This window comes from Diaphorina citri, unplaced genomic scaffold (assembly GCF_000475195.1).
Source record: "Diaphorina citri unplaced genomic scaffold, Diaci psyllid genome assembly version 1.1 scaffold8, whole genome shotgun sequence".
Classification (NCBI taxonomy): Eukaryota; Metazoa; Arthropoda; class Insecta; order Hemiptera; family Psyllidae; genus Diaphorina; species Diaphorina citri.
The window spans coordinates 274,221-300,155 of NW_007377447.1; the positions used below are offsets into that span (position 1 = coordinate 274,221).

At 37.4% G+C, this 25,935-nt stretch overlaps 1 protein-coding gene across 1 annotated transcript in view; it reads right to left on the reverse strand.

Annotated features, from left to right (window-relative positions):
- LOC103505004 (ADAMTS-like protein 4) overlaps positions 1-25,935 on the reverse strand; it is a 198,539-nt gene that overhangs the window by 145,105 nt on the left and 27,499 nt on the right. Inside the window, exon 3 of the mRNA XM_026820284.1 lies at positions 12,183-12,300. Coding sequence (XP_026676085.1) covers positions 12,183-12,300 — 118 coding nt within the window. The remainder of the gene's footprint in view (positions 1-12,182; positions 12,301-25,935) is intronic.

The following is a 25,935-nucleotide window of genomic DNA, read 5'->3' on the forward strand; positions in this document are numbered from 1 at the left end:
TACTTTCCTTATTTATTGTTTACATACCCCAAAATAGATTCTTCATTTTCACTTGTTAAGCCACTATTAGGGCCCGAGGGGACTCTAAACTCTACTAATGGTTAGGTATATTCCTTTGGCAAAACTCAAGTATGCAAAAAAAATCCTTTGGCAAAACTCGGTGCACTAAGAAGCTAAGAACTATGTAAGTAGGTCTTACTAATAATAATACAAATAATAATAATAAAAACTAATAGTTTAATCGTAATCAACAGACACTCGTAATAGGTTCAATCCACTATTTGAACTATGTACGTAGGTACATAATATGTATATAATACATGCGTTGTGGAAATAAATAGGTTAGGCTGATCTAGAAGTGCTGATACTGGGGTCTAAATGAAACAATAGTATCTATAATACATGCGTTGTGGAATTATATAGGTTAGGCTGATCTAGAAGTGCTGATACTGGGGTCTAAATGAAACAATAGTATCTAAGCATCTTGTGTGTATATTATGTAGAATGGACCTCTCTGTAAATAGACAGCAGGCAGAAAACGCCATTGGCGGCATTAGTAGGTAGGTACATTATGGCCGTCAGAATTAACTTTGAACTATGTACGTATGTATATACATACATGCGTTGTGGAAATAAATAGGTTAGGCTGATCTAGAAGTGCTGATACTGGGGTCTAAATGAAACAATAGTATCTAAGCATCTTGTGTGATGAATAGAATGGACCTCTCTGTAAATAGACAGCAGGCAGAAAACGCCATTGGCGGCATTAGTAGGTAGGTACATTATGGCCGTCAGAATTAAGTTGTGGAAAAAGAATGAGGATTATAAATTTGGTCTGGCGCTTCAATCATCGAGGTAGGTACCCAAAATAGACACATCGGACCTCTCTGTAAATAGACAGCAGGCAGAAAACGCCATTGGCGGCATTAGTAGGTAGGTACATTATGGCTGTCAGAATTAAGTTGTGGAAAAAGAATGAGGATTATAAATTTGGTCTGGCGCTTCAATCATCGAGGTAGGTACCCAAAATAGACACATTCCCGGTACGGATAATAAAGAAACTCCCATAGAAAATGAACCATTGAAAGAAAAACTACCGAAAACTGGCTGGTAGCAACTTGTAAAACTAAGTTGGTAGCAACTTGTTGAAGAGATCAACGAAATAATTTGAAGCAATTTGAGGTTATCTGCTGCTCTAAGAGGCTACCTCTCTTGAACAGAGGGCAGCTCAATAGGCCCCTACAACCTACAACACCTTCTCTATTCTGACTAGGGTGTTGTAAAAAATAGTTATACTTGGCAGAAGTTACATGGAGGTTTTCATGTGCTGCTGTGGATAATAAAGAAACTCCCATAGAAAATGAGCCATGGAAAGAAAAACTACCGAAAACTGGCTTTGAGGTTGGTAGCAACTTGTTGAAGAGATCAACGAAATAATTTGAAGAAATTTGAGGTTATCTGCTGCTCTAAGAGGCTACCTCTCTTGAACAGAGGGCAGCTCAATAGGCCCCTACAACACCTTCTCTATTCTGACTAGGGTGTTGTAAAAAATAGTTATACCTACTTGGCAGAAGTTACATGGAGGTTTTCATGTGCTGCTGTTGTAGTGTTGTCTGAGATAAGAAGTTTGTAAAATGGTACTGAAATATAATGGGTTTCTATTAATAGGTCTATTATTACAATCCCGGCACCGTGTGATGACAGAAATGTGAAATTTATAGTATTTGTGCTGCTGTTGTAGTGTTGTCTGAGATAAGAAGTTTTACATGTAAAATCGTACTGAAATATAATGGGTTTCTATTAATAGGTCTATTATTACAATCCCGGCACCGCGTGTGATGACAGAAATGTGAAATTTATAGTATTCTCATTCTCATAAACCGAATAAGTGCGAATTTTTTCTTGATAAGAAGAGGAAAAATCTGAATATTTTGCGCGTTAAATTATTGTTTAAAGTATGGCCTAGTCGCCAACCTAAATAGCTTGGTTGGTAGCCCCTCTGCCTTTTCGATTCCCGCCCGAGGCGAATTTTATCCTAAACGGATAATGTTCAATGTTCATTGAAAACATTCTTCAGAAAACAGTTACCTACAGTCTACAGTAGATACCTACATAACTGTTTTCAGAAGGAAGGTTTTTTCAATGGTGGATCTCTTCCCTTTGGAAATAAAACATTGATATGTACAAGTACATGTAACATTGGTATTTCTAAAACATATACACACATTTTGTGTATGTTTTTTTAAGAGGTTTGACAGACAAAACTGTAACTGCTAAGGTCTTATCGTCCCGAAAATCGAAGAGAGAAGGAAGACAGGATAGGAAAAAGTCAGCCATTCGCCATTCCGAGAACGAATCTTATCCGTTCAGGATAAAATCCGCGCTGGGCGGAAATCGAACTCGCGACCCAGCGCTCACAAGGCAGACGCTCTACCAACCAAGTTGCATTTCTAAAACATACACACATTTTGTGTATGTTTTTTTAAGAGGTTTGACAGGCAAAACTGTAACTGCTAAGGTCTTATCGTCCCGAAATCGAAGAGAGAAGGAAGACAGGATAGGAAAAAGTCAGCCATTCGCCATTCCGAGAACGAACCTTATCCGTTCAGGATAAAATCCGCGCTGGGCGGAAATCGAACTCGCGACCCAGCGCTCACAAGGCAGACGCTCTACCAACCAAGCTGTCATCAAAAGTATAACTACCTATGAACAATCTCTGAAGTGGGGTCCTCAAAAACAAAGTTACTTCCAACTTCCATAGGTATACGATATACGTATTAAAATATAATTTTCTAACAAAAGTTCAGGACAATAAATTCTCGTTTGATCAAAAAGTACCACATTTTTCTTTGGCCAAAGAATCTCCTATATTCCTTTGACCAAGTGGTTCCTTCTTTTTCTTTCATCAAAGATTACTTGGTTCTTTTTCTGTCAAAGATTGTGAGCTCTTACAGCATCGTAGCACATGAAGCAATAAGTCTAAGTAGGTATGTAGTGTTCATCTTCTCACGATAACTCCATGAAAGGTCTACTAATATTGTCATTATTGTTTCATATTTTATCATAGATTCTATCAAGATAGGTACCTACCTACTGAGTTTGTTTTTACTTTCCTTATTTATTGTTTACATACCCCAAAATAGATTCTTCATTTTCACTTGTTACCAATTCTGAATATTGCATTCTTTCGGTATGCACATTTAAATATGTAGTGTAGATATAAATAGTGTTATCTAATTTTGATGGATAAAATTTTGGTTTCAAATTTTTCTCTGAGAGATTCACTTCCAAAATCATTCTCTCTTGATATCTAGGTATCATTTATGTAGGAAGGATGCCAAAATTATCTACGTATGAAGATAATATAGGTACCAAGGATACTATACTTCTCACCAAGATGAAGAATCTTTTGCCAGAATTTCATTAACGTATAAAGATAATAATTATAGGTACCAAGGATACTATACTTCTCACCAAGATGAAGAATCTTTTGCCAGAATTTCATTTGCCTTTGCTTTCCATTTATGGCTTTTCTTGCCTTTGGTTATGGCTGTTTCAAAAATAATTATGAACTCTTTGGGAGTTTAGGAGGTAGAATATAGGAAGGTGATTCAGAAGGACATTAAGGAGCGCGGTAGCGCTCCGCCCCGCCAAGTCAAGAAAGTTTGACCGCGCTACTAGAGATATTATACGTTCTAATTTGCCTTGCATCCACTTAGGCTAAACTATCTCTTAACAATTTTGTTCTTGATGAGCTAAAAGCGGTCGGCCTGATGCTGAAATTTGAAAAGGGCGGACATCTGGCAGATAAATCCTTCTTGTTGAAAAGCTCATAAAGAGCTCATGCTTCTTGCCTTTGGTTATGGCTGTTTCAAAAATAATTATTAACTCTTTGGGAGTTTAGGAGGTAGAATATAGGAAGGTGATTCAGAAGGACATTCTAATTTGCCTTGCATCCACTTAGGCTAAACTATCTCTTAACAATTTTTTTCTTGATGAGCTCAAAGCGGTCGGCCTGATGCTGAAATTTGAAAAGGGCGGACATCTGGCAGATAAATCCTTCTTGTTGAAAAGCTCATAAAGAGCTCAGGGCTACTTTGTTATTGGACGCCTTGAAAGAATGGGATGCGGATGCTTATTTTGATTGTTTTTACATTCGATCCTGTAAGTATAGGCTACCTATAGTTGCCTTGGTAAAGAAATACAGGCTGTTTTATTCGTTTCTATCATTTAAAATTATTAATTTTGTGCCTATTAGCAAACAGATTCCCGAATGCTGTAGGTATCATGTCAGCGAGAGATTAGACTTCTGATTTCTCTGCATGCTGAATAATATTTTGTTCTCATATATAGTTGCCTTGGTAAAGAAATACAGGCTGTTTTGTTCGTTTCTATCATTTAAAATTATTAATTTTGTGCCTATTAGTAAACAGATTCCCGAATGCTGTAGGTATCATGTCAGCGAGAGATTAGACTTCTGATTTCTCTGCATGCTGAATAATATTTTGTTCTCATACACTCTGACTTTACCTTTATGTATACCTACCTAACGTTCCCAGTTATTTTCTGAGGCTGATATTCGTATGGAAGTAATCTGGGCTTTTTTCCTGTTGGGAAGTCCTTGAGCTGTGTGTTTTACTTGGTAATTATTTGTATTTAAATAAAACAAATCCATTTTAATCTCTTAACAATGTTATTACATTTACGTTAATTGAAAATCTCGATGAATAGACGTTTGGTACTGAGAGGGAGTGTATACCAAGCAGAGCTGTCATCTTTGTACACATTTTGAATATCTTAACTGAAATGCCCGTGGCGCAAACCAGACACACCCGCATGTCCATCAGGTTGCTGAAGACCGGGGCGTATTTAGGGGGTCTGGGGGGCTCGCCCCTCCCCCCTCGAGCTCATTTTTGTTTGTCCTTTACTGTAGGCCAGATTCCGAAAATTTGAAGCATACCTAAATGCACCCCTCTGCTATTGAATGGATCACTGTTTGGCCTCTCGCCCCCCCCCCCCCCCCCCCACACACACCCACTAGGAAGGTGATTCAGAAGGACATTCTAATTTGCTTTGCATCCACTTAGGCTAAACTATCTCTTAACAATTTTGTTCTTGATGAGCTCAAAGCGGTCGGCCCGATGCTGAAATTTGAAAAGGGCGGACATCTGGCAGATAAATCCTTCTTGTTGAAAAGCTCATAAAGAGCTCTGGGCTACTTTGTTATTGGACGCCTTGAAAGAATGGGTCTCCCAACTTAGTTTTGTTGAAAAGCTCATAAAGAGCTCTGGGCTACTTTGTTATTGGACGCCTTGAAAGAATGGGATGCGGATGCTTATTTTGATTGTTTCTACATTATTTTGATCCTCTAAACAGGTATACGTACAGTATTCACTATACCCGTAGTAGGTACCTCAAAGAAATACAGGCTATTTATTCGTTTCTATCATTTAAAATTATTAATTATTATTATATGCCTATTAGCAAACAGATTCCCAAATGCTGTAGGTATCATGTCAGCGAGAGATTAGACTTCTGATTTCTCTGCATGCTGAATAATATTTTGTTCTCATACACTCTGACTTTACCTTTAGGTACCTAACGTTCCCATAGTTATTTTCTGAGGCTGATATTCGTGTGGAAGTAATCTGGGCTTTTTCCCTGTTGGGAAGTCCTTGAGCTGTGTGTTTTACCTGGTAATTTTTTGTATTTAAATAAAACAAATCCATTTTAATCTCTTAACAATGTTATTAGTTATTACATTTACGTTAGTTGAAAATCTCGATGAATAGACGTTTGGTACTGAGAGTTAGGGAGTGTACCAAGCAGAGCTGTCATCTTTGGACACATTTTGAATATCTTAACTGAAATGCCCGTGGCGCAAACCAGACACACCCGCATGTCCATCAGGTTGCTGAAGACCGGGGCGTATTTAGGGGGTCTGGGGGGCTCGCCCCTCCCCCCTCGAGCTCATTTTTGTTTGTCCTTTACTGTAGGCCAGATTCCGAAAATTTGAAGCATACCTAAATGCACCCCTCTGCTATTGAATGGATCACTGTTTGGCCTCTCGCCCCCCCCCCTCCCCCTCGACAAAATCCTAGATACCACCCTGTTGAAGAAAATAGCGGCTCCGGATAGTATTAGGATAGGTTAGTTTGAGTTTACCTATCACCTATCATGTGCTCTTTGCCAAGTTGGCTGAAGGCTGTGCGAACCTGGTAACCAATAAAATATCATAGTCCAACTATCCATAATGTCCATACCTATACCTGGTTATCAGAATTGATAATGGGAAAATAGATTGGTTTAATGTCGTTTTATAGATGTCAGTTTGTAGACAACTACATCATATGGCTAGGAAATGGGAAAAGATCTCCTAATTCGGACTCCCATTTATAAATTGGGCGTTCTGTCAACCGCAATTTTATTGTAAACATCACTCATGTTGCCCAATAGAAGTGGAAATCACATGAACAAACCTATTGTTATTTTATTGGAATAGATATATTAAGTATCTAATATACCTACCTATTTTTGACGGTTGATTTTTGTTATAGCTATGTTGTAGATCATAGGAGGTAGACCTATTGGGGAGTTCCATTAAAAACGAAACGAAATCAATAAAGCTACCTACTAGAACAATAAAATTAACTTGTTTTTCTTTCTTTGTAGGTTATTGATTCACAATATTGTGACAATCAACAAACTTATCTACTCACCTATTGGTACAAATGCTTTACAACTAATAAGCTACCTACTAGAACAATAAAATTAACTCATTTTTAGTCCGTCCTTCCTTTATTATTACAATAGTAATAAAAAGGTATAAGGGACGGACTATTGTATTCGCTTCGGTGTCGTCTTACAACTAAGACAGCAGCAAAGTTGCCTAAAACATACAGCGCCGATCTCTTTACAATCGACAAGGAAATTAAAGAATGCTACCTATGCTTGTTCCAAAAGCAGAACTAAATCCAAATGGAGATCTCTAAAATTAAAAGCGAATTAATTTTTTATTGCTTTAGGAGACGAATTATCATTAAAACTAAAAGCCATCATGAATAAAATAGGTAGGTACATAAATATTGATTTTCCTTAACCAAGATCGAAAAATTCCCGGAGGGACGGGCCCCGCTTGTTCTTTCTTTGTAGGTTATTGATTCACAATATTGTGACAATCAACAAACTTATCTACTCACCTATTGGTACAAATGCTTTACAACTAATAACATAATTTATGAAAGCAATCAGTAGATGTGTAAACGCCAAAAACACCATCAACAACAGGGGGAAATGGATTTTGTTCTTGGCGTTGTGCAGAACAAACGTCTTACGCAAACCTGGCGTAAGATTTATCAATGGGCTGAAGTGTGGGTCGCTAAAAGTGTTATCTACTATCAACTAAGATATAGGAGTACCTGATGTTTTCATATAAATAAGTTCAGGCTCGCCTTTCAGGGCTAGAAATAATGAAAACCTGGCCGGTATTGAAAAAAAAATAGTGCCAAGTATCAAATTATTACAATGGTAATGACGCCACTGGTTATTAGGCATTAGGTACCCCAAAATCTAGTCCTAGGGACAAAAAACTTTGATTCTGACGAGAATTGAACTGGTACGAACAAAATTTTATTACCTACAAATCTAGTATGACTGTATGACTAGAACAGAGCTAACGTTACAGAAGTCACTAAGAATGGCATAGGTCCTATAAATACATATAGGAACTTACATTTATACCTATGTCCTTACCTAGGTATCAGACGGTACCTTGCCGGTATTGAAAAAAAAAATAGTGCTAAGTATCAAATTATTACAATGGTAATGACGCCACAGGTTATTAGGCATCAGGTACCCGAAAATCTAGTCCTAGGGACAAAAAACTTTGATTCTGACGAGAATTGAACTGGACAACTGGTACGAACCAAATTTTATTACAAATCTAGTATGACTGTATGACTAGAACAGAGCTAACGTTACAGAAGTCACTAAGAATGGCATCATAGGTCCTATAAATACATATATTAGGAACTTACATTTATACCTATGTCCTTACCTATCAAACATACGAGTACATCAGGTTTGTAAGATAGATCAGTGAGTAGAGGATATACAACTAAGACAGCAGCAAAGTTGCCTAAAACATACAGCGCCGATCTCTTTACAATCGACAAGGAAATTAAAGAATGGTACCTATGCTTGTTCCAAAAGCAGAACTTAATCCAAATGGAGATCTCTAAAATTAAAAGCGAATTAATTTTTATTGCTTTATAGGAGACGAATTATCATTAAAACTAAAAGCCATCATTATACGAGGGGGTAGAACATGTAGAAGCTATCAATAGAACAGAACAGATCGAAGTAGATAACAGATGAATGTTTACAGTTACTTACGGAATAAAGAGATTTTGCCGACGTCGTTTTGGGCGTTCCCGGAACGGTAGTGGGAGCCGTTCCTGGAACGGTAGCGACGGTAACATCAGGATAAACAATGCTTGCCAATATGATCACGCTGAAACAAGGTGGAACGGAAATAGGAACTTGAGATAAGCAGATAACAATACTGAAATTTTTAGTCAGATAATAAGCTATAATTTTACTCGTACCTAATATATGTTTGTAATGTAAATAGGTAGGTATTTAAGCTCTATCTACAATCCTACGTAGATATGTAGGTAGGTCTTCTAATTCTTCTTCTTTGCCTTTTCCCGTGTTCAAACGGGGGTTGGCGTTTTTCGTCAGCCTCTCAATCAGCCAGAGCTAGAGTGATTGTTTTGGGCTGACATATGGTTTTGGCTATAAAAAATTTACGAGGGGATGCCCTTCAAAATCAACCTTTGCTATTTCTTTAGCAGGGGGATTTCAGGCTGGTATGCTCCCAGTTTAAGTCCCTCCGCCAGACTTAGATACCTACATAGGTAGAGGCATCATGATATTTTTAGATTTTTTAGACTATGTATCTCCGTGTAGTGTAGAGAAATTAACTGTTGACTTTTACAACATCAAAATCGTCCAAGAACTTTGTTCATTAAAACGCATCAAACTCTAACAAGGTATAAGTTATAAGTAGATGATTTACATAGGTATTAGGTATATAATAAACTAATAAGTAGATATTTATTGTAGATGCCTCCGACAGGGCCGTATCATGTTCTACTTGTATCATATTTTATCACATTGAAATGCACAAGATATAGACATTGTACGAGCAGATACCTACACGGATTATTATAAATGGTTTATGTTCCATTCTGTATTTTAGGACGGTTTTATCGTAGTTTTATTCAAATGGATAGGAAATGGATGAGGTCTAGTGTCTCGTACATCCATTGACTTTTAGTTCGATGACGATCAAATTGAGTTTTGCAGCGAAAGCATAGGTACATAGTACATACTAATACGAATTTAAGTTCTATTAACTCGTAATCTTCATTATCTCTTGACTCTGCACTTTTAAGTGACTAGTTCTGCACTTCTGCAGTGTAACCTGGGGGGGGGGGGCATAGAACCTGGGGAATTAGTGTCTCGTACATCCATTGACTTTTAGTTCGATGACGATCAAATTGAGTTTTGCAGCGAAAGCATACATACTAATACGAATTTAAGTTTTAACCCGTACTCTTCATTATCTCTTGACTCTGCAGTTTTAAATGACTAGTTCTGCTCTTCTGCAATGTAACCTGGGGGGGGCATAGAACCTGGGGGATATAATATATGAAGAAGTAGCCTCCACGAAGATTGTGAAATGCAGTCGGGCGGTCGGGCGTCCCTGGAAACGATTCTATTGGCCAATACTTCTTCTACCGTTTCAATCAAACCACATTTTTGTGGAAAAGTGTGCCTTTGATGAAACAGACACGGAAGGATGATGAAAGCTGAAGTAGGTAGGTACCTAATGTAGGTAAATAAGACTAAAATTTACTAATTGGGACCATCAGGAAGTTCCTCTCTTTTATGATTGGTAGCTTCTTCCAACATAGTATTCCACCCAATCTGCTTTGGTCTCCGTATAATGAATGTAGAGGTAGTAAAGCAGATCACTGCCTGGGGTTACACAAACACATAAATTATATTTTATTTATAATGAATGTAGAGGTAGTAAGGCAGATCACTGCCTGGGGTTACACAAACACATAAATTATATTTTATTTCTTTATTTGATTGACTATGGAAAAATTCAGCGCACACATCCAGTCGGGCGGTCGGGCGTCCCTGGAAACGATTCTATCGGCCAATACTTCTTCTACCGTTTCAATCAAACCAAATTTTTGTGGAAAAGTGTTCCTTTGATGAAACGGACACGGAAGGATGATGAAAGCTGAAGTAGGTACCTAATGTACGTAAATAAGACTAAAATTTACTAATTGGGACCATCAGGAAGTTCCTCTCTTTTATGATTGGTAGCTTCTTCCAACATAGTATTCCACCCAATCTGCTTTGGTCTCCGTATAATGAATGTAGAGGTAGTAAAGCAGATCACTGCCTGGGGTTACACAAACACATAAATTATATTTTATTTCTTTATTTGATTGACTATGGAAAAATTCAGCGCACACATCAAAAATTACCAACGTCAAATAAGAATAAAGCTGTGAATGTTGTAAAATGTAAAGAAGTGACTACCAATTTCTAGTTTAAATGGTTCAGAGACCGAGTCTCTGATTGAATTTGCATGTCAGAAAGGTGGGCGAATTTCTCTTGCTGATTGCTGGAACTACGACTTTGCACCACGCGAAATATGTAGATAGGTGTTCGTAACGGGTCCACTTTTCTCGGTAAAATTTTAAACGTTGTGCCAGGGGCTACATTTGCCACTTGCCAGCCTAGTTATAGCTTGGAGAGTAGCGCCCTTGCGTTCTAAGCGCTAATAGGTCGCGAATTCGATTCCCGCCCGGGGCGAAATTTTCCCTAAGCAGGTGAAGTTCATTCTCGGGACGGCTGGCTTTGGCGAAGAACTTCTGGACCTGGCCATTAAAATATCCTAACTAGTCCAATTTTATGTTTAGGAAGTTGTAAATTTTACGAGCTTCAATGAGCTAGTTTGGTGGTCCTCTGAATTCGGGTTTTGTCTGTCAAAATGTGTTCCTAGCAGGAAATTCAATTTCGCAGTGCCATACAATGATTCAATAAATTTTAATAAGACACTTTAAAAAATATGTAGATGATTTGTCTTAATGGAATAACTTTTTAAAGTAGGTACCTACCTAAATATACACCTTCCTACGATCTACCTATCTATATACATATTATTATGGCTTTTACATAACGTATACTCATTAGGTACTTTTCTTTGTGTTATTATAATATCAAAATTTTTGTAATGCAGGCACTAGTAGCTACTCACTTACAAGTAGCTCCTTGAGGCCTCGCGGCCAATAATTCGCCTTGTATCAGTCCCATCGTGTCAAAATGTGTTCCTAGCAGGAGATTCAATTTCGCAAGAGATTCAACTTGATTTAATAAATTTTAATAAGACACTTTAAAAAATATGTAAGATGATTTGTCTTAATGGAATAACTTTTTAAAGTACCTAAATATATACCTTCCTACGATCTACCTATCTACATATATACATATTATTATGGCTTTTACATTACGTACTCATTAGCTACTTTTCTTTGTGTTATTATAATATCAAAATTTTTGTAATGCAGGCACTAGTAGCTATAGCTACTCACTTACAAGTAGCTCCTCAATTTTATTGAGGCCTCGCGGCCAATATAATTCGCCTTGTATCAGTCCCATCAAATTATTTGCCTCGCAAGCCTTAAGTGCACCCCTTGAAATCAAGCACAGAGCTGAAAAAACTTTGATCACAGTTTGATCATTCACTGTTCATGACAAACAAACCCGCTATAAACGCTACTATGTTTGAGCGTGAATCGTGAAATCGTGAATACTTCTCTCCTAAATAAAGATAGGCAAGACAAGCCAAAGATAGTGATAAAATACAGGCTCAGGTGTAGTCATTTTTCACTAATTACTAAAACAAAGATTGAAAATATTTGGATTGATAAATAAATAAAAAAATTGCTGAACACATAACTGACGCAACAGACGTAAAAATTTGTTTGATAATGTAAAAATTTTGCTAAGATAATGTAAGAATTTGCTTTGGTAATGGACTGATAGAGTTAGGAAAAGATAAAGTAGATAACAGATGGATGTTTACAGTTACTTACGGAATAAAGAGATTTTGCCGGCGTCGTTTTGGGCGTTCCCGGAACGGTAGTGGGAGCCGTTCCTGGAACGGTAGCGACGGTAACATCAGGATAAACAATGCTTGCCAATATGATCACGCTGAAACAAGGTGGAACGGAAATAGGAACTTGAGATAAGCAGATAACAATACTGAAATTTTTAGTCATATAATAAGCTTTAATTTTTTTTTTTTTTTAACGAGTCACCACTGAAGTATATTTTTATTCTGTTTTCTACATTTAATAGGTAAAACATTTGTGCATAAAAAAATAAACATCTCCAGAAAACATCATATATTATGTTTGTAATGTAAATAGGTAGGTATTTAAGCTCTACCTACAATCCTACGTAGATATGAAGGTCTTCTAATTCTTCTTCTTTGCCTTTTCCCGTGTTCAAACGGGGGTTGGCGTTTTTCGTCAGCCTCTCAATCAGCCAGAGCTAGAGTGATTGTTTTGGGCTAACATGTGGTTTTGGCTATAAAAAAATTTACGAGGGGATGCCCTTCAAAATCAACCTTTGCTATTTCTTTAGCAGAGGGGATTTCAGGCTGGTATGCTCCCAGTTTAAGTCCCTCCGCCAGACTTAGATACCTACATAGGTAGAGGCATCATGATATTTTTAGATTTTTTAGACCATGTATCTCCCTGTAGTGTAGAGAAATTAACTGTTGACTTTTAACCATCAAAATCGTCCAAGAACTTTGTTCATTAAAACGCATCAAACTCTAACAAGGTATAAGTTATAATTATAAGTAGATGATTTACATAGGTATTAGGTATATAATAAACTAATAAGTAGATATTTATTGTAGATGCCTCCGACAGGGCCGTATCCAGGATTTTGACGAAGGTGGGGGGGTGAGAATCCAAAAAGTGATGTACCTACCCGGGGGGGTTGCTCCAAATTTTCGAAGCTTAGCTTACAGCAAAGGAGAAAAATGAAGCTCGAGGGGGCAGCCCGGGTCCCCTCATCCTCCCTAAATACGGCCTTGGCCTCCGATATATTAACCTCCCGTCCATTGATCGTCAAATTTGATTACCTCAAACTTGATTAAACAATCCATGTAAAATCTATCCAATGGTGCTTGCGGCTATTGAGAGATGTGAGGGGCTCATTAAATCAATTTCGGACACCCAATGATCCAGTTAGGAACGTCTAGGAAGAAGTACACAGTCGAACAACCAGTAGGTAAAACAGTGAGTAGTTTTGGCATCTCCACCAATTTGCGAATATGGTAATAGAATAAGGGTTTTCGACATCTCCACCAATAGTCCATAGGATAGGTAAGTAATAGAAGAAGGAGTCTTGACATCTCCACCAATAAAATCTTTACATTAGTGTGTGTTAGTAGTTTTGACATCCCCCCCAAAAATGATCGAGCATGTACAGCAATACCTAAGTACTTTTAGCCTCTTAAAAGCTTGCATTAAACTATGTAGATCGTTACATTACAGTGATTAACTTCAATTTTAAATAATTATATTAACGTTCCGTCCATTGATCGTCAAATTTGATTACCTCAAACTTGATTAAACAATCCATATAAAATCTACCCAATGGTGCTTGCGGCTATTGAGAGATGTGAGGGGCTCATTAAATCAATTTCGGACACCCAATGATCCAGTTAGGAACGTCTGCCCATTAACGTTCCGTCCATTGATCGTCAAATTTGATTACCTCAAACTTGATTAAACAATCCATATAAAATCTACCCAATGGTGCTTGCGGCTATTGAGAGATGTGAGGGGCTCATTAAATCAATTTCGGACACCCAATGATCCAGTTAGGAACGTCTGCCCACACTAGGTGAAAACTGTTACCTAGGTTGAATTCTTTCGGTGTTTACTTATAGTCAACTCTCGGCTCGCAGTATTCTAGGAGTGGACTTGAGGACACTGAGGTCCAACTTGGCCCTCTAGCCTTCTACAGAAAGTAAAATGTTCTACTCTTGTTTTCTACAATACCTACTTGAATGAGACTACCGGGTCCGTTTCCCTAAAGGAACGTCCGCCCACACTAGGTGAAAACTGTTACCTAGGTTGGTGTTTACTTATAGTCAACTCTCGGCTCGCAGTATTCTAGGAGTGGACTTGAGGACACTGAGATCCAACTTGGCCCTCTAGTCTTCTACAGAAATCAGTACTGTAGCAAAGCTCACGCAGATCCAGGCTGATTCCCAAATGTGAGGTGGTTTTTAGTTGGTAGAAATCCAACCTAATCTCATTCACCACGAGATTATCTTAAAAGAAGAAAAGAAGATTTTCCACCTCTACGATATATATAAAAAAAAAGTCTTCTACAGAAAGTAAAATGTTCTACTCTTGTTTTCTACAATACCTACTTGAATGAGACTACCGGGTCCGTTTCCCTAAAGGGGCTATATACTTACATATTCTACCTTGAAACTACCTGTCCTACCTTAACAGTCTAAAGTGGAAAAATAAAACACTATATTGCTTGATACCTAATACGCACGTAAAATGTTCTACTCTTATTTTCTACAATACCTACTTGAATGAGACTACCGGGTCCGTTTCCCTAAAGGAGCTAACTCCACTAACATATCCTACCTTGAAACTACCTGTCCTACCTTAACAGTCTAAAGTGGAAAAATAAAACACTAGGTATATTGCTTGATACCTAATACGCACTTACTATTATTGTGGAAGTATGTGCCTATAGTTAATTAATTACACATGGTTAAACTCTTATATTAATAAGGATAAAAAAATGTTCTCTCTCCCTAACCCTATATATCTCAATCTAAATGAATGCTAACTGGCGCCTATAATTAGGTTCTATTTAGGTTCATGTCACGAAAGTAATCCGGCCCTAAGACCAGGCCTAATTCCGACAGTGTTGTGATGTGAGTAGGTACACAATCTTATATTATAAGAACAAAAACTCATTCACAGTTCACATTTCATAGTTCACACACTGATCGCTCTATCTCGAGAACCACAACAATGTATTATTGGAAGTATGTGCCTATAGTTAATTAATTACATATGGTTAAATTCTTAAATTAATAAGGATAAAAAAATTTCTCTCTCCCTAACCCTATACATATATCTAAATCTAAATGAATGCTAACTGGCGCCTATAATTAGGTTCTATTTAGGTTCATGTCACAAAAGTAATCCGGCCCTAAGACCAGGCCTAATTCCGACAGTGTTGTGATGTGAGTAGGTACACAATGAGCCTATATTTGCCTACATAAGTGCGATAACTGGCTTCACTTGTATACAGAATTAAAAAAAAAAAAACCCTTGCTTCGTTTTCTGCGCCAGAAAAAATAAACTAACTTGTAAGCCTTTTTTTTTAAGAGGTTTGACAGAGGGAACTGTAATTACTGCTATGGTCTTATCGTCCCGAAATCGAAGAGAGAAGGAAGACAGGATAGGAGAAAGCCAGCCGTTCCGAGAACGAAGTCTTATCGTCCCGAAATCGAAGAGAGAAGGAAGACAGGATAGGAGGAAAGCCAGCCGTTCCGAGAACGAACATTATCCCCGCCCCGGGCGGGAATCGAACCCGCGGCCTAGCGCTTACAAGGCAGACGCACTACCAACTAAGCTAACTAGGCTGGCAAAGAGAGAAGGAAGACAGGATAGGAGAAAGCCAGCCGTTCCGAGAACAAACATTATCCCATCAGGATAAAATCCGCCCCGGGAATCGAGCCCAGTGGCCTAGCGCTTACAAGGCAGACGCACTACCAACTAAGCTAGCTAGGCTGGCTGAACCTTAACTTAATTTATGCCGTAGGACGAAAGCCAGCCGTTCCGAGAACGAACATTATCCCATCAGGATAAAATCCGCCCCGGGCGGGAATCGAAGGATAGGAGAAAGCCAGCCGTTCCGAGAACGAACATTATCCCATCAGGATAAAATCCGCCTCGGGCGGGAATCGAGCCCAGTGGCCTAGCGCTTACAAGGCAGACGCACTACCAACTAAGCTAGCTAGGCTGGCTGAACCTTAACTTAATTTATGCCGTAGGACGAAAGCCAGCCGTTCCGAGAACGAACATTATCCCATCAGGATAAAATCCGCCCCGGGCGGGAATCGAACCCGAGCCCAGCGCTTACAAGGCAGACGCACTACCAACTAAGCTAACTAGGCTGGCTTAACTTATAAGCCTTAAAGTCCTAAACAGATAAGGTTCGTCCTTGGGAGGGCTGTCTTTCTTCTCCGTTGTTAAAGTTCCCTCTATCAAACATCTAAAATAACATCAATAAAACACGTTTTGGCAAGATAGCTCTTTCCGCTTCTCTTAAAGCTGTCAGCTCCTTGATTAGCCCAGAAGACATATTAAGCACCAGATCTACTCATAGTAAGCGTCACTCATAAATCGGTCAAAATGATGAGAAACGATTACTTTCGATTTATGTTTTGCTGTCTTTCTTCTCCGTTGTTAAAGTTCCCCCTATCAAACATCTAAAAAATAACATCAATAAAACATGTTTTGGCAAGATAGCTCTTTCCGCTTCTCTTAAAGCTGTCAGCTCCTTGATTAGCCCAGAATACATATTAAGCACCAGATCTACTCATAGTAAGCGTCACTCATAAATCGGTCAAAATGATGAGAAACGATTACTTTCGATTTATGTTTTTATATTTGCCTACATAAGTGCGATAACTGGCTTCACTTGTATACAGAATTTTTTAAAAAAAAACCCTTGCTTCGTTTTCTGCGCCAGAAAAAATAAACTAACTTGTAAGCCCTAAAGTCCTAAATAGATAAGGTTCGTCCTTTGGAGGGCTGTCTTTCTTCTCCGTTGTTAAAGTTCCCGCTATCAAACATCTAAAATAACATCAATAAAACATGTTTTGGCAAGATAGCTCTTTCCGCTTCTCTTAAAGCTGTCAGCTCCTTGATTATCCCAGAAGATATATTAAGCACCAGATCTACTCATAGTAAGCGTCACTCATAAATCGGTCAAAATGATGAGAAACGATTACTTTCGATTTATTTTTTTAACATCTTTAAGTAGTGGGAGGGGTAGAGACTACAAATTTAATAAAAAGCTACCTACGTATACGTAGTTGTTGACGAGAAAATTTTGAATAATTGAAAAATAAATATTAAGAAGCATAATTATGTATGTATGACCACTAATACTATTTTATTTTATTTATGTAGAGACTACAAATTCAATAAAAAGCTACCTACGTATACGTAGTTGTTGACGAGAAAATGTTGAATAATTGAAAAATAAATATTAAGAAGCATAATTATGTATGTATGACCACTAAAACTATTTTATTTTATTTATTACTACAGAGAAAAATTTAATTTCTTCATTTCCTTACATGAATACTTAACATAATTTGGTAGAGACTACAAATTTAATAAAAAGCTACCTACGTATACGTAGTTGTTGTGACGAGAAAATTTTGAATAATTGAAAAATAAATATTAAGAAGCATAATTATGTATGTATGACCACTAATACTATTTTATTTTATTTTATTTATTACTACAGAGAAAAATTTAATTTCTTCATTTCCTTACATGAATACTTAACATAATTTATGACAGCAATCAGTAGATGTGTAAACGCCAAAAACACCATCAACAACAGGGGGAAATGAATTTTGTTCTTGGCGTTGTGCAGAACAAACGTCTTACGCAAACCTGGCGTAAGATTTATCAATGGGCTGAAGTGTGGGTCGCTAAAAGTGTTATCTACTATCAACTAAGATATAGGAGTACCTGATGTTTTCATATAAATAAGTTCAGGCTCGCCTTTCAGGGCTAGAAATAATGAATAGGTACCTTGCCGGTATTGAAAAAAAAAATAGTGCTAAGTATCAAATTATTACAATGGTAATGACGCCACAGGTTATTAGGCATCAGGTACCCGAAAATCTAGTCCTAGGGACAAAAAACTTTGATTCTGACGAGAATTGAACTGGACAACTGGTACGAACCAAATTTTATTACAAATCTAGTATGACTGTATGACTAGAACAGAGCTAACGTTACAGAAGTCACTAAGAATGGCATCATAGGTCCTATAAATACATATATTAGGAACTTACATTTATACCTATGTCCTTACCTATCAAACATACGAGTACATCAGGTTTGTAAGATAGATCAGTGAGTAGAGGCAAAAGTACCTGCTTCGATTTAAGTGTGTCAGTACCTGCCAACTACAATTTTTTCAAGTCTCAAAGTTTATCCTGTAAAGACATTAGTCTGTGATAGCTCACTCTGCTGATAACACAAAAGAGGGTTACTTCAAACCAGTTCATTTGCAATTGAAGAAGAACAAGAAGGAGAAGAAGAAGAAGGATTTCCGATGCAAAAAATAAATTGGCAAGGCAGACGGTACGAAATTTATACAGCTGTGCACCTAACTATATTTCTACTACATGTTTAGGTATATCGATGCAAATATATCTCATATTGAAATGCAATAAATAATCGCGTGTTAATTAATCTCGATTGAGTTGTTCCCATTTGATACGTTATCTTCTTCAGGGGGGCGTGGCCAACAGGAAGCTATTGCCCCGCCCATCCGCTTCCCTCACTCCCTATATATGACCCCCTGGAGTGGTTACAAATTCATTTCGTTATCGAGTGAGGATCTCGGAATAAAGTGCATTATTTTAGCAATTTGTGATGAGCAAAAAGTGCTTCTGTGAGGTGGCTTGATGTATGTACCTATAACCTATACATATGTTGCTCATTGCTAAATGTGCTCATTTTTTATGCTAGGCACCTAATATCTCCCATGTAGCTATGCTGCCTCAATTCTACCTTATACCGGCCAATCACTCAGACAGTTTGACAGACCTAGGTCTGCTTTGTTGGCAAAGCTTCCGTCCTAAGGCTGTGAGACCGTATAAAGGACCAAAGTCTGAAGCTTTTTCCATAGTACCTACGGAAAAGGAGTACAAGTTGACATCTGGCCTTCTTTTATCCTGCCCTTCCAATAGGGATTGAACTTTCCTATTGGGATTTTCCATAATTTTTGGAGAAGTAATCCGCCACTAGCACTGTTGATAGGTAGGCAGTTCAATGAATAGGACTCTGGTGACTTATTGTGAATGGAGAATCAGAGAGAATAGAACCTGTTTATGGCTTTCACATTCAGGCGAATTCGTTAGATGGCGAATTGAGCTTTATGGTCGTGTAAAATGTCATTCATAGAATCATAGCGAACATTGTCCGAGTAACAGGTTTTGAAGGAGTAATTGAATGAGTTGTAACGAGTCATAATACTCGTATGTACCTACTAGTGTGAGTACTATCAGTACAATAGTCAGGTACTTAATAGTATATCTCTATGACTCTGCTTGCAATTCGACTAAATTTATAACTTACCCATGAGAAGAAAGGATCATCCAAAATACATATACCTAAGTAGGTATCTACTCTAAGAGTACCAAAGTTTCAAATGAATTGGCTCAATAAAAGTGGCTCAAAAGTTTTACCCACACAAACAGAGATCTCAGAGCATACAGGATTCAAAAAGAGGCCGAATTATTGTCTGAGTACCTATAATGATTACCGTTGACAAAACAAAAGAATCACTCCTTTCAAATGCCTTAAACCAGTACTAACCCAGATCTATCAATTATCCAAAGGTAGGAAAGTGCAAGCCAATAGAAGGTACAGTAAACGTCAAGATCTTGGATCTTTTAAATGTTACCCTGACAATCACTTCGACATAGTTCATCGGTTATCACTAATCACTTTTGAAGCTACGGTCCAAACCTTGATTAAAGATCAGTTCAATAGGTATAAAAGCGAGAGAGCTGATTACTTAAAACTACTGCAGAATATGTGCATAGTTAATTACCTACCACAATGGTGACTGTACCTACCTACCTCTTTATAGGACAGTCTATAGCTGTAATAGATACCTACCAACTATTTATTTATATACCTATCTCTACCTTATTTTCCTTCCAACATGGTGAGATAGGTATCATGTCTATCTCATGGACACGGAAAGTAAGTATTTAATATGTAGGTACTGTCGGATAAGACAAAAAAGACCCATTATGCCAACAATTTACATATGCATTTTACCAGTCACTTCTGACTACTACGTATGACATTCCAAGATTTCTAAGTCACATATCAGACTATTGTATCTATATGCAGATCTATCTCTCGAAGCTTGTCCCTTTGTTGTGTGACTTAAATGACCCAGTCTGAGCGTTTTGATTGAAGTTAATAGATTTTACCCACCTAGGAGGTCTTCAAGACCCATTATACCAACAATTTATGCATTTTACCAGTCACTTCTGACTACTACGTATGACATTCTAAGATTTCTAAGCCACACATCAGACTATTGTATCTATTACCTAACACAACGGCGACTGTACCTACCTATTTATAGGACAGTCTAGCTGTAATATATACCTACCAACTATTTATTTATATAGGTACCTATCTCTACCTTATTTTCCTTCCAACATGGTGAGATAGGTATCATGTCTATCTCATGGACACGGAAAGTAAGTAGGTATTTAATATGTAGGTACTGTCGGATAAGACAAAAAAAGACCCATTATGCCAACAATTTATGCATTTTACCAGTCACTTCTGACTACTACGTATGACATTCTAAGATTTCTAAGCCACACATCAGACTATTGTATCTATGCAGATCTATCTTTAGAAGCTTGTCCCTTTGTTGTGTGACTTAAATGACCCAGTCTGAGCGTTTTGATTGAAGTTAATAGATTTTACCCACCTAGGAGGTCTTTTTTACTCGTACCTAATATATGTTTGTAATGTAAATAGGTAGGTATTTAAGCTCTACCTACAATCCTACGTAGATATGTAGGTCTTCTAATTCTTCTTCTTTGCCTTTTCCCGTGTTCAAACGGGGGTTGGCGTTTTTCGCCAGCCTCTCAATCAGCCAGAGCTAGAGTGATTGTTTTGGGCTGACATATGGTTTTGGCTATAAAAAATTTACGAGGGGATACCCTTCACTTGCTTTCAGTTCAATCCTCACAATCACATGCGCATATTCCTGGCCAAGTTCACCAACAAGACGGACTACGTGGCGCGTAGCAATGAGGAAATATTTAAATCGGTACCAAGCAGCGCCATGAGAGCCTGATCTGCAGATAATTAATTACCAGATTGGCAGAAGAACAAAGATTAAGATCACGATCAGATGGGCAGAAATGAATAGTACCTACATAACTACCTGAGTATCTATAGTAATTATCATTAGAACAGTTAACTGATTCCATGTCCTATGTTGTAAACTTTCACCCTTCAAAATCAACCTTTGCTATTTCTTTAGCAGGGGGGATTTCAGGCTGGTATGCTCCCAGTTTAAGTCCCTCCGCCAGACTTAGATACCTACATAGGTAGAGGCATCATGATATTTTTTAGATTTTTTAGACTATGTATCTCCGTGTAGTGTAGAGAAATTAACTGTTGACTTTTACACCATCAAAAAGTCGAACAACCAGTAGGTAAAACAGTGAGTATTTTTGGCATCTCCACCAATTTGCGAATATGGTAATAGGGTTTTCGACATCTCCACCAATAGCCCATAGGATAGGTAAGTAATAGAAGAAGGAGTTTTGACATCTCCACTATTCTCCACCAATAAAATCTTTACATTAGTGTGTGTTAGTGGTTTTGACATTTCCCCAAAAATGATCGGGCATGTGCTGTACATACCTAAGTACTTTTAGCCTCTTAAAAGCTTGCATTAAACTATGTAGATCGTTACATTACAGTGATTAACTTCAATTTTAAATAATTAATCAAATCAAATCAAATTATTAACAGGATATACTTGATTATAATTATGTGGATATCATTACATTAACCACAGGATACTGCAGACGGGAAGATTATCAAAAGTCCACATCTATCTGACTAAATCAAGAAATATGTACATAACTCTACATAAAGTAATACCTATGTATACCTAGTAAGCACCTATGGTGTCCCTTTGACTCGTGCTAGTATTGTGTGTCCTACCAGCACGAAGTGTTGAGAGGTTTGTCATTAGTCTCAGACACAGGGCCAGACAGTTAATTAGAATCATTGAGATATATGGTCATTGATCACAAACACATGATATCACATGTTGCGCGCCGTCATCTCTGACAAAGTGATAGCCACATCGTCAGCAAGGGATATACAGTAGAGGGCAAAAATTTCAGGACAGATTGAGTTTGGAACTTGGAACTTTTTCAATAAGAGCAATATTTCCATTGAACATAGAGCCAAATAGAAAACCAAAAGACGATTTCTTGTAAACAACAAAAAAAGCAAGAAAAACCATTGGATTTTTTTTTTTTTTTTTTTCTTGACTACTTTAGACAAAGTTTTACTACTTTAGGTGACCAATTTATCCAAATACTTTTATCTACTGTAAGTTTAAATTTATCTTGAATTCTTGATATTGTTGGCATAATTTTAGGATTTCGTCAAGATCAGCTCCATGAGTTACTGTTTGGAGTTTCTGGTCTTATGTACAATGTTGAAGTATCACTTTTCCTATGCTAATGGTGTTCTTCTTCGAATGTCCTCTATGGAGAAAGGTAAGATTTTATCCTGTAACATATAAATTATCAAGAAATATGTACCTACATAACTCTACATAAAGTAATACCTATGTATACCTAGTAAGCACCTATGGTGTCCCTTTGACTCGTGCTAGTATTGTGTGCCCTATCAGCACGAAGTGTTGAGAGGTTTGTCATTAGTCTCAGACACAGGGCCAGACAGTTAATTAGAATCATTGAGATATATGGTCATTGATCACAAACACATGATATCACATGTTGCGCGCCGTCATCTCTGACAAAGTGATAGCCACATCGTCAGCAAGGGATATACAGTCGAGGGCAAAAATTTCAGGACAGTATGAGTTTGGAACTTGGAACTTTTTCAATAAGAGCAATATTTCCATTGAAATAGAGCCAAATAGAAAACCAAAAGATTTCTTGTAAACAACAAAAAAAGCAAGAAAAACCATTGGATTTTTTTTTTTTTTTTTTTTTTTTTTTTTTTTTTTTTTAAGGGAACTTTAATAACGAAGGTCTTTATCTTTCCAAGACCAAGATTTGACTGCTACAAAATGTAAATCAAAGACAGATTTCATCAAGTTAAAATCAATTAAGATCCTGTTAAAACCTTTTAAGAGGAGGAGGAGGAGGAGGAGGAGGAGGAGAAAATAATTACCAGCCATCAATTGATTGAGCGGCTGACGAAAAACGCCGACCCCGCCTGAACACAGATAAAGGCTAAGAAAAAGAAGAAGAAGAAGAAGAAGAAGAAGAAGAAGAAGAAGAAGAAGAAAAAAAGGTATTATTACTATTATTTGACTCATTCATATAAATTGAGGAGCTGGGTGCAAAAAGGGAAACATGGATTTTTTGCCCTTTTTGCGTAAAACGGTTTTTTGAATAGAACGTGGTGCGCTCTATCTTCCAGCGTTTGAACTGCAGTGATAACTTTTTTTTTCGATGAGTTACAGCGTTTTTTGTAATGTAAACATATTTTCAAGGATTTTGATGAAAAATTGAAAACTTTAAAGTTAAATATCTCACTTTGATGATTTTCATTTATTGCCCTTTTTGCACCCAGCTCCTCAATCTATCTTTTCGTAAATGGAAGCTTAACCCTAGAAATTCAAAACATTACCTACTTTTTATTGGAAAAAAAAAAAATAGAATTACTTAGTTATCACGAAAATAAACTAGGTGTGAGTAAAATTTACTCACGTCTACCCTTCTAGGGTTAAGTAGCACTTAGGAGAGGATTAGACCAAAGTAAAGGGAGTTGAATTTAAACCCTCCAACCACCACCTCGTCCTCCAGCTTAGAAGGCAAACGAAGTGATACCAAGGCAAATACCTAATGTTTGCTATTCTACATAATATACCTAATTCTAGTATTTCTAGTACCAGTAGAAATGTACATACATAGTTAGGATTACTGTCTTATTAACCTTATACATAATGTGATTACCTCGTACTCGTACTACAAAACGTCAAAACAGCTCTCTAAGATTATATTATAAAACCAAGATTAATAAATAATAGATATTATGTAGATAGGTAATGAATAAAAACTAGGAGTCCAAAGCATCATTCATCATGACACAAACTATGCTAAACACATTCCAATGTTCAGAATGTTTCAAATTGCACTAATGCATTTTCATGACATACATAGGTAGTTCTGGATAATTTCGAAATAAATATTATCTAAGTACCTATGTATTCGAAATATATTATCTGCTCGTATGTATTCGTGACAAACATGATCTACTGTTCCTAACTACAATGTATGCAAATAAAAAGACAGGGCCATTTCAGGGGGGAGATTTATCCGGTCCTATTTGCCCCGGGAGCGAAGAGAAGAAAAACAGGATTCATCCGAAAACAAACCTTATCCTGATACCTAGGTAAGGACATAGGTATAAATGTAAGTTCCTATATGTATTTATAGGACCTATGCCATTCTTAGTGACTTCTGTAACGTTAGCTCTGGCATCAGGTACCCCAAAATCTAGTCATGGGGACAAAAAACTTTGATTCTGACGAGAATTGAACTGGTACGAACAAAATTTCATTACCTACAATCCTACAAATCTAGTATGACTGTATGACTAGAACAGAGCTAACGTTACAGAAGTCACTAAGAATGGCATAGGTCCTATTAATACATACCTATATTAGGAACTTACATTTATACCTATGTCCTTACCTATCAAACATACGAGTACATCAGGTTTGTAAGATAGATCAGTGAGTAGAGGCAAACGTACCTGCTTCGATTGTGTGTCAGTACCTGCCAACTACAATTTTTTCAAGTCTCAAAGTTTATCCTGTAAAGACATTAGTCTGTGATAGCTCACTCTGCTGATTCAAACACACGAGTACATCAGGTTTGTAAGATAGATCAGTGAGTAGAGGCAAAAGTACCTGCTTCGATTTAAGTGTGTCAGTACCTGCCAACTACAATTTTTTCAAGTCTCAAAGTTTATCCTGTAAAGACATTAGTCTGTGATAGCTCACTCTGCTGATAACACAAAAGAGGGTTACTTCAAACCAGTTCATTTGCAATTGAAGAAGAACAAGAACAAGAAGGAGAAGAAGAAGAAGGATTTCCGATGCAAAAAATAAATTGGCAAGGCAGACGGTACGAAATTTATACAGCTGTGCACCTAACTATATTTCTACTACATGTTTAGGTATATCGATGCAAATATATCTCATATTGAAATGCAATAAATAATCGCGTGTTAATTAATCTCGATTGAGTTGTTCCCATTTGATACGTTATCTTCTTCAGGGGGGCGTGGCCAACAGGAAGCTATTGCCCCGCCCATCCGCTTCCCTCACTCCCTATATATGACCCCCTGGAGTGGTTACAAATTCATTTCGTTATCGAGTGAGGATCTCGGAATAAAGTGCATTATTTTAGCAATTTGTGATGAGCAAAAAGTGCTTCTGTGAGGTGGCTTGATGTATGTACCTATAACCTATACATTGCTAAATGTGCTCATTTTTGCTAGGCACCTAATATCTCCCATGTAGGTAGCTATGCTGCCTCAATTCTACCTTATACCGGCCAATCACGCTCAGACAGTCTGACAGAACTAGGTCTGATTTGGTGGAAAAGCTTCCGTCCTAAGGCTGTGAGACCGTATAAAGGACCAAAGTCTGAAGCTTTTTCCATAGTACCTACGGAAAAGGAGTACAAGTTGACATCTGGCCTTCTTTTATCCT